General features: G+C 40.9%; 1 protein-coding gene across 1 annotated transcript in view; it reads left to right on the top strand.

The window, feature by feature from the left end:
- Positions 1–14,829, top strand: part of RELN (reelin) — a 293,911-nt gene that overhangs the window by 260,642 nt on the left and 18,440 nt on the right. The window contains exons 46-54 of the mRNA XM_072867100.1: positions 1,701–1,869; positions 5,153–5,293; positions 6,665–6,842; positions 8,129–8,322; positions 9,413–9,669; positions 10,474–10,628; positions 11,458–11,672; positions 12,350–12,527; positions 13,877–14,052. Of these exons, the coding sequence (XP_072723201.1) occupies positions 1,701–1,869; positions 5,153–5,293; positions 6,665–6,842; positions 8,129–8,322; positions 9,413–9,669; positions 10,474–10,628; positions 11,458–11,672; positions 12,350–12,527; positions 13,877–14,052 (1,663 nt within the window). The remainder of the gene's footprint in view (positions 1–1,700; positions 1,870–5,152; positions 5,294–6,664; positions 6,843–8,128; positions 8,323–9,412; positions 9,670–10,473; positions 10,629–11,457; positions 11,673–12,349; positions 12,528–13,876; positions 14,053–14,829) is intronic.

The raw sequence follows: 14,829 nt of genomic DNA, 5'->3' as shown, positions 1-14,829 counted from the left end.
GCTTCCTTTTTTCCATATGATGTGTATTCAGTGCAGAGCATGCTTTTATATGTGTATATGTATATATACACATATAGACATATACATACATATACACATATAAATAAAAACATGCTCTGCACTCGGTACACATCACATGGAAATTAAAAATCGGTTCATTATGTGAATTTTAAGATGCACAAGAAATAGGGTTTCCTAGCTTTTGAATGCCTATTTGTACATCTTAAATTACATTCTTTTAGCGTAGGGTTTTGGGATATAGATTTTTTTTATGAGGAGGAGAATACAATATGTTGCAGCATGTAGCATGTGTTAATTGGCTGGGTTGCTGACTATTCCTCTAGAATTCTGCATTAAAATGGGAAAAGATTTTACATGAAGTCCCAGAAGTGGCTTCTCTGATTTTGGTATTCTGAAGCCAATGGAAGTAACTGAAATATTTTACTCACATGCTTAACAATATTTTTTTTACTTTTGTTATTAAAAAGACTGCAGTATCCTAAGATCATCTCTGCTAAGTTTAAAAGTGTTTTGGCAGCTTAGCTATATACTGGCAAAGAAACAGTTCCTTCTTTTTTTGTTTCTTTGTCTACTACACTTACCATTATCTTAACTTAGTATTAAATTAGGCAGGACACTACCTAATCATGCCTCCAGTCATGATGAGCAAAGCATTTCATTTTGGTGATGGAGATTTAACACTAAAAACTCACTTACCCTTGCTTGTAGCCACTTGTCCTTGTATTTCTATAGCACTGTCTTCTGTGCTTAGACATCAAGTAGGACTGATTGGGTGATTAAGTGTCATTCTCTGTGCATGAGGGTAGAAGAAAAGGGTCTGCAGTAATCAAAAAAGATCACAGATTTACCACCCATCACTGCACCCACGCTCCATGTTTTACACAGCCAGAATGCCTGGCAGCTGGAACATTTACTTCGAGTTACAGTTCTGTGCCTATTATTATTTACTTTTTAATGGCTGCATAAAAGTTTAACTTGAAGTATTTAGTGAGCTTGACTAACCTTTATTTTTCATTATAAAAGTTTATAAGCCATAAACATCAAAACAATGAAATTGCTGATTTTTGCTGAGAAATGAATACATTAGTTTAATGTGGCTAGATTGTGTTTGAATGAAAACAAGCTCACTGACTAACAAACTCAATTAAAATTGTTTATGCTGGATAATGAAATGAGCTGGTCTGGAGGGGGGTGGAAGAGTGACTAACCATCTTGTGACAGAGCCAAAAGTTTGAATTTGAGTGCTGCTCTGCCTTACACAACGATTACATCCAGCTGAATCTCATCCTTCAGTCTGAAAAACAAAAAAAGTTGGTGGTCATGATGCTGTCACACCACTTTCTTGCATGCTGCAACTACAGAAATTGGCTTGACTTAATCCTGGTGACTTGACAGATGACTTTGTCTTTGCACCTGTGGTCCCTTGAGTTAGGTGGCAGATGCGGAGGTGTACTGCAGCCTTCTCCTGAGCTACACCTGCTCAGCAACATGGAACGTATCCTCCAGCACTGCCACTGAAGGGGGTAGCTTTGTGCTTCTGACACAAGGGTTTGAAAAGTTTTGAGTGGTTATTTTGTCAGCGTAGACTTGTGACTAACACTCTCTGGGGTTACCAGTTTATTGTAGACCTATGGACGTAAGTGTCTAAATTAAGTAACTAACCATCTTTCCACCCTTAGCTATTGAACTGGAATATTCAGTGGACCTTGGGCTGACCTGGCACCCAATTTTGAGAGACTGTCTTCCCACTAATGTGGAATGCAACAAGTACCATCTCCAGAGGATTCTCATTTCAGACACTTTCAACAAGTGGACCCGGGTTACTTTGCCTCTGCCTCCTTATACTAGGTATCTCCCTCTGGTTTTCTGCAGAATAAATCTAAATGCATGGCTATGTATTGAGGCATGATACGTTATAGGGTTAAAATAATTGTACCTTGCCATTTTTGTTTGGTCCATGTATATAGCAACAAATAAGTATAAGTAAATGAAGCGCCATCCTGCTTTGCATAAAAATTGCAAAGCTATTATGTGCATTTACTTTTCTTAGTTATTTAAAGATAGGAAATTCTTGTCCATCTTGTCCTAGGGAGGGACAGTGGGAACTTTTTAAAGAATCTCGTGTTATCCTCAGCCTCACTAAATTCTGGGTGTTTTGATGGCTAATTGGACTGGCTGAATCCCCACTGCACCCTGTGCTTGCTGTTGTTGGCTATGAGCTGGTGTTTTAAATGTAGCACTTTTCAGGCTTCTTGTTTTTCTGTGCATTCCTTGTATCTTTTGTGTCTCTCTCAGCTTTGATGCTCTCGTCCTTGTTTTTACACATGCCACATTTTCACCTTCTCTTCCTTTTCCCACATTCTTTTGTCTCTGAGGGAAGAAAAATTGTGGGATTTGTTGGGAGGTTGCAGTGAAAGGAGCTGTTTGGGACTTGTGCTATTGGGAATACTGCCATGCAGTTCCCTACAATGCCCTGAAAACTGCTGGATTTCTGGTTTGTTTGTCAAAAAGATCCATCTAGGGACAACTGGGTAGTTCAGCCTTCCAGTTTGGTCCTTCTTGCTGTGCTGTTTTGCAGCGGTAGCTGTGACTGTCCCCCACGCAGTCATACCTGATAAAGCCGGCATAGAGCTAGCCCAAAGGAAAGCCCTGCAAACACAGGTAGCGTGGACATCAGGCTCTCAGCACAACTTGACTCTACAGCTTTGCTCCTATTGCTGAGCCCCATCTCCTCATGTAGGCATAGGCTGAGCTAACTGCAGGCACCAAAGTACCACAGTGCAGGCAGAGCCTATGCCTCTTTGAGAAGGTTGTTATGAAAGATGCCAACTAATGCACATACGAGTTTGGAAACTGAGACCTTTACTTTTTAGCAATTGTACTGAGAGCACCTATACAGTTGCCACACATTTTGAAACCAGTAGTGGAAAAGTCCATGTTCTATTACTAATCATTTGGGGCATCTAGACTCTTCCCTATCTTCAGTGCAGTGCTTCACGTCAAGTAATAGTACTTTTTTAGGACTTGTTCCCAGCATTGATCTCCTCTGCTTCCTCTTTTGTACTGCTTCACTACATATTGTCTGTAAAATCCATTACCCTGATAGTTCTTGTATAAAGTCTGTAAATTGGTATTCAGGAGGGGCTCTCTGGGGCTGAATAGGATAAATCAGGACTGGGGTTGATGTTCCAAACCAATTGAGTTTGGACCTGAAAGGACCTACCATCTGAGACAAACTCAGGTTTATAAATAACTGTGATTTTAAGACTGAAAAGTTTTTTGAACAGTGTATGTCAAAAGAAGACGACTGATGCCCTACTGAGGCAAAGATTGCTCTTCTGTCCAATCCAATAATTATATTTTTTGGTTCAAGCAATACCATTTCCCAAAGATATTAAGATAGGGATTGTGTGAGAGGGGTTATTACAACCTTAGCTCACAAACAAGGGAGACATTAAGCTTTGGGATAAGGAATAGTGCAGCTAATTGGCCTGTTAGTCTAGATGTGATATAATTTTTATGCTGTTTTATTATTCCAAGCTGTGTAATATCAGGTGTGTGTCTCCAATTGTTTGTGCCTGTACGTTTTAGGGACACGCAGGCTACATAGTCTATAGATTGGCCTGGTGCACAGCACCCATACTTACATAGCCTTTTAGGGCTCGTGTACCCCAGAGTGCTATCTAACCTCTGGCCTGTAGAAGGCAATGAACACTTAGTTTTAACTTGGACTCAGAGCTGATTTTAAAACACAAATGCAAATACAAAGCTTCTCCCAGGAGCATCAGCTCCATAAATTGTTAGTGAAGCGCCAAACCTAAAGCAGGAAGTGTAAGATATAGGTGCTTGTCTTTATTCCTAAAGGACTTCCTCACAATTTATGCATTTCTTTTAAAAATGCTATTTGGTGAGCAGCTAGACAGCACAGCAGTAGATTTCTCTTTGGATAAACTTGTTATTCATTCACCTCATGTAACATGTTTATAAAGAAATAATTCACAGGATAACATTGACCTTACCATAAAAGGTCTATTTTTACACTGAATAAATTTTGGGGATTCTGCTGTTTATTTGTTTTGATGTTTACAATAATTGTGATTTCTCTTTGAGTTTCCAAAGAAAACAGACTACACAAAGTTCAATGCTGCCATCTAGTGCTGTACAGCAAAACATGGACTAGCTTGAATTTAAAATGGTATTTTTGATAAGTTACAGAAATTCATCTGTTCGCAGCTATTCAAATATAGGTGTCTACTGCTGCGTGAGCTGAATAGCTATTTGGTGTCCCCTGACTGTTTCAGCTAGGTTTTCATCATCTATCTTGGGAGCCGAGACACTTAATTCACATATAACTACATCAAAGCAAGGTGTTTGAATAGGGAGCTAAGCCCCCTTTAATCAACAAAATGAAAATAATTTACTGAAAGGAGCCAGGATCACACCACACATCATTTCTTAACATTTCCAGCCAAGTACTGGATGGAGGGGAGGGAGGAAACTGCAAAACCAGGGTCACGCCGCAAGCCCTGCACGGGCGCTCTCACCTGTCCCCTGTAGATTTATAAATGGCAGCATCTTGCCTAGGAGCCAAGCCACTCTCTAGAGCTGCTCTCACCTAAGTGTAGTTGGGAGAATTCATAGAGAAAAAGTTGGGTTAGTTTGTTGACTTGGACTGAAGCAATAAAACTCAGTCTCAGGGTGAAACTTGGAGGATTTGGGTGATTCTGGCTTGATCCAGCTCCCAGCTACCCCTCAAGTTTGGATTTGTGCTGGGAAGTGGTTATGACTGGTCTGAGCTTCCCTTTGGGCATACCACCTTCTTCTCACCCTCTTCTCCACTGCACCAGCCACAGCCCACTTGCTTTGCTCTCACCGGCAATCCCTTTTCCGCTTCCCACACTCTCAGCATGCTACTGAGCACCCGTGCTTTGTCCTGTGGGTCAAAATGTGGGCACCCTGTTCTTGGCTTTTCAGGGACCTTGTCATTGTCAGGAATCAGCCCTGGGTTGTGCTGATATCAAACAAATCTTCCCAGAGCAGTCTAGCCTCAAGATTGACATTTCCTTTCCGTCAAAATAAAGATTAGCTTAGCTAGAAGTATTACTTTTCTGTTTTTCTTTCTCTCCCAAAGGTCTCCAGCAACTCGTTTCCGCTGGCACCAGCCTGCTCCTTTCGATAAGCAGCAAACATGGGCAATTGATAACGTCTACATTGGGGATGGCTGCATAGACATGTGCAGCGGCCATGGGAGGTGCACACAAGACAACTGTGTGTAAGTGCCACTTGTTCCCTGTCCTGCCCAGCACTGTAGCATTTCACTCCTCCTCTGTCATTTTAGTGAACTTGCAGGAAAGACTTTGATACAGTTTTTAAAAGGAAGGTGGATTTTGCTGTTAAGACTGAGCAGGGCACCAGGACCACTTGGGAACAGAAATAACAAGAGGAAGGGTAAGTGCAGGGGTTAGCTCTGCCAGACCTCTGCCTGTTCACACGTTGTGGGCGATGCTGCCGGTCCTTTCCTCGGTGGCAATGCATCGCCTCTGCTGTTGCCTATGCTGCATCTTGGCTCCCCTCCCACCAGGTAGGGAGAAGGAACTCCTTGAGTTTGCACACCCCTCTAGGGACGTACAGTCCTGGAGCTTCCCAGAAGATGTCGTCCTTATTCCTGAGGGGTTTCACGCCGTGTCCCCGTGCCCTTGTCCTGGTGCTGGGTGCAGAGGACCTGGGCTGGAGGTGGAACGTGTCCACTAAGCAGAAGGATATACGCCAGTTCTTCATAAGGCCAGATTTTGCCTTGGAACTGGTGTTGGCTTGATAGCCTGATGCCTCTGCTCCATGGTAGGGTTTGCCGGTAGAGGCAGACTGGCTTGATCCTCAAACTGCCTGTATAACAGCCCACACAGAGCCCTGCAAAGCTAACAAACAACCACATCTCCCCAGATTTGTCTGTCTGGCAACAGAGAAATACCTTCCAGATGGATGTATTGCTTTTTTCCAGCCACAAACAGCAACAGAAATGGGAGAATGGTTGTATAATTGTGCTGTGACTGTTTGTTAGAAACATATTCCACTGCAAAATAGACATATTATTGTGTTGTCCTCTATCCTGACAGCACTGAAGTACCAAGGCACGATCTCTCAGGTGAAACTTGCATAGTAGCAGAACACGTTTCCATACTATTATCCAATCTTTAACACATTATAAGAAGGTTTTTCAGAGGAGAAAAAAAAAAGGGGGGAACTATATAAAGAAACAACAGGAAAGTACCCATCCACTAAAATTTTACAGCAACTTACTTAAAATTTAACATTAGCGGGACATTCTTAGACTTGGCATACCCTCTTAGGTTTATCTATCCAAGTACAATGTATTTTACTGATTTTACTCTGTGTTGGAGTGTACTGTGTATTAGCAGCTTGAATGATTCATAATACTAGCCTTCCTAAAGTCATTTTTGTTTCATATTAACTACAAAAAGTGGCAGATGTTTGAAACCTCCATATACCAGTTGTGCGCTAGTAAATGATGCAGACAGCCTCTACGCGGAATAAGATGGCACCTTAATGTGGAATAACATGGCACTGATTAAACCTCCGTGAAGAGCCTTTGCCAGCTGAATTTTGCATTTTTTTTCCTCTGCAGCTGCGATGAGCACTGGGGTGGGCTGTACTGCGACGAGCCAGAGACCCCCCTTCCCACACAACTGAAAGATAACTTCAATCGCTCGCCGTCGAACCAGAACTGGCTGACCGTGAACGGGGGCAAACTGAGCACGGTCTGCGGGGCGGTAGCCTCTGGGATGGCTCTTCACTTCAGCGGGGTGTGTGTTTAGCATGGGGGCCAACTCACTCCATTTGACAGTATAAATGGGACTGATTTAAAAAGTTAAATAAACAGCAAGGTGTTTAAAAATATCAGCATAACATATTAAACATATAACATATTAAAAAAACTTATATCCTTTGCCTAGCTGAAGGTCAAAGTCAGACAGGTCCTACAGACTAGGGCCAGCCAGAAACACTCCAGGAAAGCAGATGCCTTGTTCCTGGCTATGCTGCAGCCAGGACAATGAGATATAGTGTGTGTGTCTCCTGAAAGGAGCCGTGGAGGGGCCTTTGGAAGTGGAGCTGATAGATTAAAGCACAGTCCAAGTATGTAGACGTTCAATTCCGCTCACTCATAATAGCCTCCTCCCAGCACTTACAACTTCCAGAGACTGGAGTTTGGTGTGGCTTCTTATCAGACCACAGAGGTAAACTAATAACTAGGTATTTGCATGTGTATAACTTGTACTTGGTCCTTGAAAATACATCCATGTGTAGCCTCATCCTTCAGATATTTCACTGTTGGGTTTTTTCAGAGTAAGCTCAGAGTAAAATTTCCATAAACCAGGATATATATATATGTAGGTATATAACCCAGACTGCTGCTGAATTACAGTTTGCTTACAGATAACCTTGGGATTATAAAAATGACAAAATAGTATTTTAGAAACATGTCAAACTTGTGCTTGTAGATATCTTCCATGCAAATTTATAACTAGGTGCAAACTGATGCAAGTTTTCTAAAATAAACTAACGGAAGCATTACATTTCTACTTCCTTCCAGTAGGACTGAGTAGGCACCACTAACTAACAGACTAAGCAATGTGAAATATATAAGGGATTATAGGAAAACACACATATTAAAATTGCTGTGCCATTTGATGGTTTGCATAAATTGAGCCATTAGCACATAATCACTGATTCATTACTTCTGCCTGGAAAACCTTGTGTTTTACACTGGAGGCATGGATTTTTGTAACTCTTGTATTCAGAAGAACAGTGAATACAATTCTTGATACTGAATGTTGTAAAGCTGTAGGTACAAGTAGCAATGTGTATGAATACACAACAGGAATTTTTAAGATGGAACATAATTGAAATTATGTCCTCAGGGAAGAGCATTTATTGTTCTGTTGTAGCTTTACCTTTTTTATAATTAGTATAATTTCATACAATTTTGAAGGTTTTACAACATGAAGTTATATTAATAGTGACTGCATAGTCTAACACTTTTTATGTTCTTAAGTTTTGCCAGCCAACATATTTTTTCGTTGCTTTTAAGGGCTGCAGCCGTATGTTAGTTACAGTGGACTTGAACCTCACCAGTGCAGAATTCATCCAGTTTTATTTCATGTATGGATGTCTGATAACTCCTAATAACCGCAACCAAGGAGTGCTGCTGGAGTATTCTGTGAACGGTGGAATCACCTGGAACCTCTTAATGGAAATTTTCTATGATCAATTCAGCAAGCCTGGGTTTGTGGATACCTTCTTCTGCCTATATAATTTCCTGTCCTAAAGTAATGTGGTCTTGAATGTTTCATAAAAACCTGTAGGACTTATTACTGCTGTGGTTTCGATGTCAGATCTTTAAGAGTTCAGCCTGTCCAGTCCTGCATGCATTTATGAATGGCCTTAGCGTATGTGCTTCAGTATTTGTGCAGCTGCTAGGCCAGAAATACAAGGGCAGTAAGGAGTCTGTAGCAGTCTGGTAGATTTGTAAATGGTTGCAGGAACAGAAATTAATAGCTACTATAATGATATCCATCCTGTTCTTTAAGATAATTTCATTTGTAATCTAGTTTCTTACTGACAAGAGCAGAAAGTCATTGCTTGAACTAGTTAGAAAATGGTGTGGAGAGGAGAAACTGAATTTCTGCAGATATCCATCAGAAGGATGGATACACTCAAGCCCTATTTTCAGATATTTCTGAGATTCAAATCATGCATAGATATGGGTGGACGTTTTCCTCACTGACTAATTTAAAAGACTCATAGAAAATGGGGCTGAGAGGGACCCATTATTTGTTATTTCATTTGAGCACACCAAGAAATCATTAGCACTTTAATTGGACAAGACATTTAAGTGTACTATCATCTGCTGTTGTAATGAAAATAAGAAAATTGTACTGGAACATTGCTATCTGCTGAATGGCTCCAGGTTGAAAATAGTAATCTTAATTTTACTTCAATATTCTCCTTCTTAACATTTCCCTTAATTAGGACGTTATGGTCATACCCTGCTAGTCTAGACCATTGCATTTGGTCCCATAAGCACAGCTGCAGCAGATGAGGTTGCTCAAACCATGCCACAGTCTGGCTGCTGGCCCTTCCCCCCTCACTCTGAGCCCCTGTCCCAGGGATGACATTGGGAGCTATCAGGAAGGTTTTTGTTTCGGCAATCTCCTGTAGGGGAACATAGGCTAGATTACCCGGTCTTTTCCTTCTTTCCCAACTTCCACATATTCTAGGAAACAATGGGAGTGGACCTGGTCAAAGCACCTGGCATTGAGAAGTATCCTCCTCCTGTGGCTTTCCTACAACTAATTTTCACTTTTTATTTCAGCTTTGTGAACATCCTCCTTCCCTACGATGCCAAAACCATTGGGACACGCTTCCGCTGGTGGCAGCCTAAACACGATGGCCTGGACCAGAACGACTGGGCTATCGACAATGTGTTGATCTCCGGCTCAGCTGACCAGAGGACAGTGATGCTCGACACCTTCAGCAGCGCTCCCCTGCCGCAGCACGAGCGCTCCCCTGCCGACGCAGGGCCCACGGGGAGGATCGCCTTCGACATGTTCATGGAAGACAAAACTACAGGTAAAGGTTTCACAGGGATCTGAATTAAAGGGCAAGAAGTCAGTGCAGCGGTTTCCAAATCTTGCTGAGCCTCTGAACCTTTGACTTACTGTGATGGATATCAGACAATTCCATCACTATAGGGGTCTTGTCTTCTGTTTTTCGTTCACAAAATGAGAAATGAAAAGACGTAATGTAACTTTTCTTTTTTTACTGCATGAATTCACTTAGAAGATTAATTTATCTTCAAAGAAAGAAAAAAGGATTAAAAAGTGCCAGGTTATTCTAAGCAGATTTCTTAACCTGAGTATCTGTTTCCTATTTCCTAACTTTTATTTTTTATTTAACTTTTTTTCTTTAACTTACTAACTTATTTATTCTTTAGGGAAGTTAAGTTACATTTTGCAACTAAATTTTGTAAAGGATGTATTTCTGGATGTTTACAAGGCTTAACAGCTAACAGTGCTGGGGTACCCTTTATGCAGACATGTAGGCAATACCCATTAAAAAGTTATCCCAGAATGTCCAGTGCAACAGAAGTTTATGTTTTGAGTAAGTCTTAGATCCTTACTTCTTGAACGTTAAAAAATAATGCTATAATGCTTATGTAAGAGAGTAGTAAGAGGTGCTTTGAGCAATAAATGTGATAAATGTAATAAATATGTACATGGGAAAGATGGGGTACTGACATTCTCAGGAGCAATATTAAATAATTATCACGTAGGCTGAAAAATAAAGCCATGAATCACCTTTAGTGGTTAACACTACTCCCTGTTTAATTTATATTGCCATTGTATATTACTGACATTGCCATTTATTTTCAAGTGAATGAACACTGGTTATTCCATGATGATTGCTCAATCGAGAGGTTTTGTGATTCTCCTGATGGTGTCATGATCTGTGGGAGCCATGACGGCAGAGAGGTCTACGCAGTCACCCACGACCTGACTCCTACAGAAGGCTGGATTATGCAGTTCAAGGTAAAATCTCTGCCTGCCATATAATTATTCAAAACCACATTTTGCTCCAGGTCTAAGTAGATTTTTCAGGAGATAGGATGATGTATAGGCCTACGGATGATGTATAGGCCTACGCATGAGCCATTCCCTGCAGGGAAAAGTGTTATTATTTTTCTCACCTACTCCATGTTGGTCAGCTTTAACACCACAGGCTCTTCTCAGAGGTGACACACTCTCCTCTTCCAGCACAGCAGTTGTGTGGACATCATGTAATAAGGATATTACACATATACAAGGTGCCTATTTTGTTACAGCTGCTTGCTGAGGGAAAAGCAGCTCCACAGTAGCCCACACCACTCCTACGTTGGTATGCATTCACATCAAACCTGCACCCAAACTGCCCTTCATACAACCCTTTACCTAAATTAAAGAAATAACCCAGCAATATATGCAAGTTATAAGAGCCTTTTGCACATCTCTCCGGTAAAGACGGTCCACCTAACATAACCGAGCTGGGTGGCCTCGTCTGAAATATTCAAATCTTAGGTTGTGTGGGAGGGGAGATTAACTTTTATTAGTTATGCAGTACTGGGGTATAAGGCACAAGTGTCAAAACTTGAAAATCCAGAAATGTGACCTAACTAGAAGAAAACGAAACTCAGAATATGGTGCCTGTTCTCAATCTTGGGAATATTTCATGAGATCTGCAGATGACTGGTACCACACAAGCACTGTTACTGCCATCATTTCAAGCAAAATTCTGCAGTCAGTTTTCAGGTTCAAACATTTTTTTAAACTCTAACCACCACCACAATTAATTCTAATTTACTTATGCTCTCTTCTTTATTAGGTTTCTGTTGGATGTAAGACATCAGAAAAACTTGCACAAAATCAGGTCCATGTGCAGTATTCCACTGACTTTGGCGTTAGCTGGAGTTACTTAGTACCTCAGTGTTTACCAGCTGATCCAAAATGTTCTGGGAGTGTTTCGCAGCCATCTGTCTTCTTTCCCACAAAAGGATGGAAAAGAGTAACTTACTCACTGCCTGAAAACCTTGTGGGCAAGTAAGTATGAATTCGCTACTCATTTTGTCTTGGATTCAGTACCTTCTGAAAAATGCAACAGGGAATACATCTGCCTATTCATTTTCTTTCAAGGAAAGTGCAGACTAGCAGCATTCACGTTCATTATGTATGCTGCATAATTTTATTTCCTATCAATCAAGATTGACCATGACTCTTGGTCTGAACAACCGGCAAAGTTATCCTTGCTTCTCTGCAGTCTGCTCCGGTACAGCATGCTCTGCTCTCTTCAGACAGCCGTGGTCAATTAGAGAGTAGATTTATAATGTTAGTGAGTGGAAAAGTTACCCTTACTGTCTGCAGTAGTCCGCACATATGCAAACCATTTGTCTTTTCCTGCAAAATCAAAATCTCTTATATTCTTTGAGTAATCTGCACAGGAAATATAACCAAAATTGAAATTCTCTTGCAAGAAGCCAGAATAGCTTTTTCCAGCTTCAGCAGTGTCTGGAATCCATCCATATATCATAGGTAGTACATGTGTGAAGAAGAAGACACGGATACGTATAAAATCAATTTCAACAGATACTGCCAGATATTACTTGTGGAAGCTTGGAGGATAGTACAGTCATAAGTATTTTGTGTTTCATCCACCTTTTTTCAATTGAGCAAAGTTGTTTTATCCATATGTCTGTTTTTCTTCATTCCTTTATATCTAGTCCCGTGAGATTTCGGTTCTACCAGAAATACTCAGATATGCAGTGGGCCATCGATAATTTCTATCTGGGCCCTGGTTGTCTGCAAAACTGTAGAGGTCATGGAGACTGCCTGAATGAGCAATGCATCTGTGATCCCGGGTATTCGGGACCAAACTGCTACCTGACCCAAACACTGAAGGTAATTTTACTGCATGTTTTAAAGTGTGAATTTTGCCATGTGTTTGGCTGAGAGAGAGAGAGAAGGAGATCAGTCCCACTGGAAATTTAGCTTTGATTTCTGTCAGCCTGAAGATACTCAAATCCATTTTCAGCCCTTTTATCATTTTTTAACAAAACTTTTACTGCGGTATCCAAGAACAGGTTTGTTCCTTTGCAAATAACACTGCCCGATAAAGCTGTGATAAAGTTCACTCTTCATCCTTAGATCATCATTATATGATCTAAATCACCCTTGCGCATATGATTAGGTTTGATCAAGACCTATAGGAAGATTGTCTTTATTATGAAAGAGCTTACTGAAGTAGGGAATACAAGAAAATTACATAAAATTACATAAAATTAATTCACCTAGCTGTTATTAGTGTTACCCTATAAGAACTGAGTGAAATCTAGTTAGATATTGCTAATTTAAAAGTTAAAATACTTTAAAAACTTAACACATTTAGAAAAGAATATGTAAGGAACCCCAAACTAGTTTAAAATGCAGTGTTTACATCTCATTTTTTCTACATCAGATAAGAACAGAATAGGTACGTGCTCCACAGAAACAACAGGTTAAGAAGCATTCTGTCTAAAGAGAATATAACTATTTAACTTTGCAGTTGTCATGTCATTTGAATTATTATAACCTTCTGGTTTTCATCTGAGATACTAATTACATGAAAAAATATCATTATCTGTTTGCAATTTTTAATTAGTAATGTATTCTGCACATTAAGAACATTTGGGATAAAATCCTAGCAATTTTAGGGGAGGCTTACTACTATCTCCTTAAGGCCAGGATTTCACTCATGGCATTGCTTTTATTGCACACCTGGAGGTAAGTGGAAAACAGAGATATATTCTAGATGATTTTCACTGCAAGTATTTGTGCAGACAGTTGCATAAATGCATATTCACTACAATAACCCTAAAATTTCATTGCAGTACTGTTTTTGCTGGGGAAAAAATATAGAATAGTAATTTCTCCCATACATACTAAATATGTACTGGAGTGGTGTTACATAGTCTTAAATAACCATAGTTATGAATTAGACCCATTCATTTGCACATGCAAATGTTAGTGTGCTGGATTACCTCCCAAGTATGTTAAAATCTAGCCCTAACGTATTTTCACATTTAGCCAATTCAGTTTAAGTGGCTAAATGTTCAACCAAAAGTTGATTATGTTCAGTCACCCTGAAAAAGAATTTTTACAGTGTTCATGAGCCCTTCAAACATGTTTAGGTCAGTTCCAGCTGTGGTCATCAGAAAGGCTTAATTAAGATCATAATTACCTGTGCTTTATGTTAAACACCTGACTTACAGACTTTCCTGAAAGAGCGTTTTGACAATGAAGAAATTAAACCAGATTTATGGATGTCCTTAGAAGGTGGAAATACCTGTACTGAGTGTGGGATTCTCGCAGAAGACACAACTCTGTATTTTGGAGGTGCAACTGTGAGGCAGGCTGTCACTCAAGATCTGGACCTGCGGGGGGCAAAGTAGGTCATGTTTCCATGTCATTTGAATGGGGAACTCTGTTAAACGCTGACAAACCAGCAGGTGACATAGCTTGCAGCTCAGGGAATTCCTAGGGCACCACAAGCGTAGTGTTATCTCAGGTAGACACTAATTAGATTATGATTCTCAAGGCACTGATGCTTTCGGATGGGTCGCAGAGAGCAAGGCTCATCGTAGCACAGTGGAAGGGGTCTGCCATGTCCCGGTGAAGCAGCAGGTCCCCTTCCCCAGGAATGTCCTGAAGTCAGCAACATCTGTCCTGCAAAGAGGCGAGATACCGCAGTCTCCTGGGCATCGCTGTCTCCACCCTGGAGGCACCAGCTGTGTCTCCCGCTGAGTTCAGAACATAACCTCTGCTGGTTGTCCTCTCTTGGGTGCCTGTACAAGACCCACTCCACTCACATGCTGTAGAAAATTGTGACTTAACTGGAGAGCAATGGAATTATGTCAGTTTAGACAAGCTAAGGACATGACGTAGAAGACAACTTCAGCATCATTTCCCTTGGCTGTATGGCTTTAATAAAGCCACACACTCTCACTTCTGTCATTCAGCAAGAATTCACTGAATCACACAACCTTACAGGAAGGGAGGGGCCTTGGGGAGTCTCTAGTCCAACTCCATGCTCAAAGCCAGGTCAACACTAGATTCAGACCAGGCTGCTCAGTGCTTGATCCATTGGGTCTTGAAAACCTCCAAGGACAGAGATCCCACAGTCTCTCTGGACATCTTGTTCCACTGTTGGGTTACCCTCACAGTG

This window comes from Ciconia boyciana, chromosome 1 (assembly GCF_034638445.1).
Source record: "Ciconia boyciana chromosome 1, ASM3463844v1, whole genome shotgun sequence".
NCBI lineage: Eukaryota > Metazoa > Chordata > Aves > Ciconiiformes > Ciconiidae > Ciconia > Ciconia boyciana.
The sequence above is the reverse complement of the archived record's forward strand: the minus strand, read 5'-3'. Positions and strand labels throughout refer to the sequence as shown.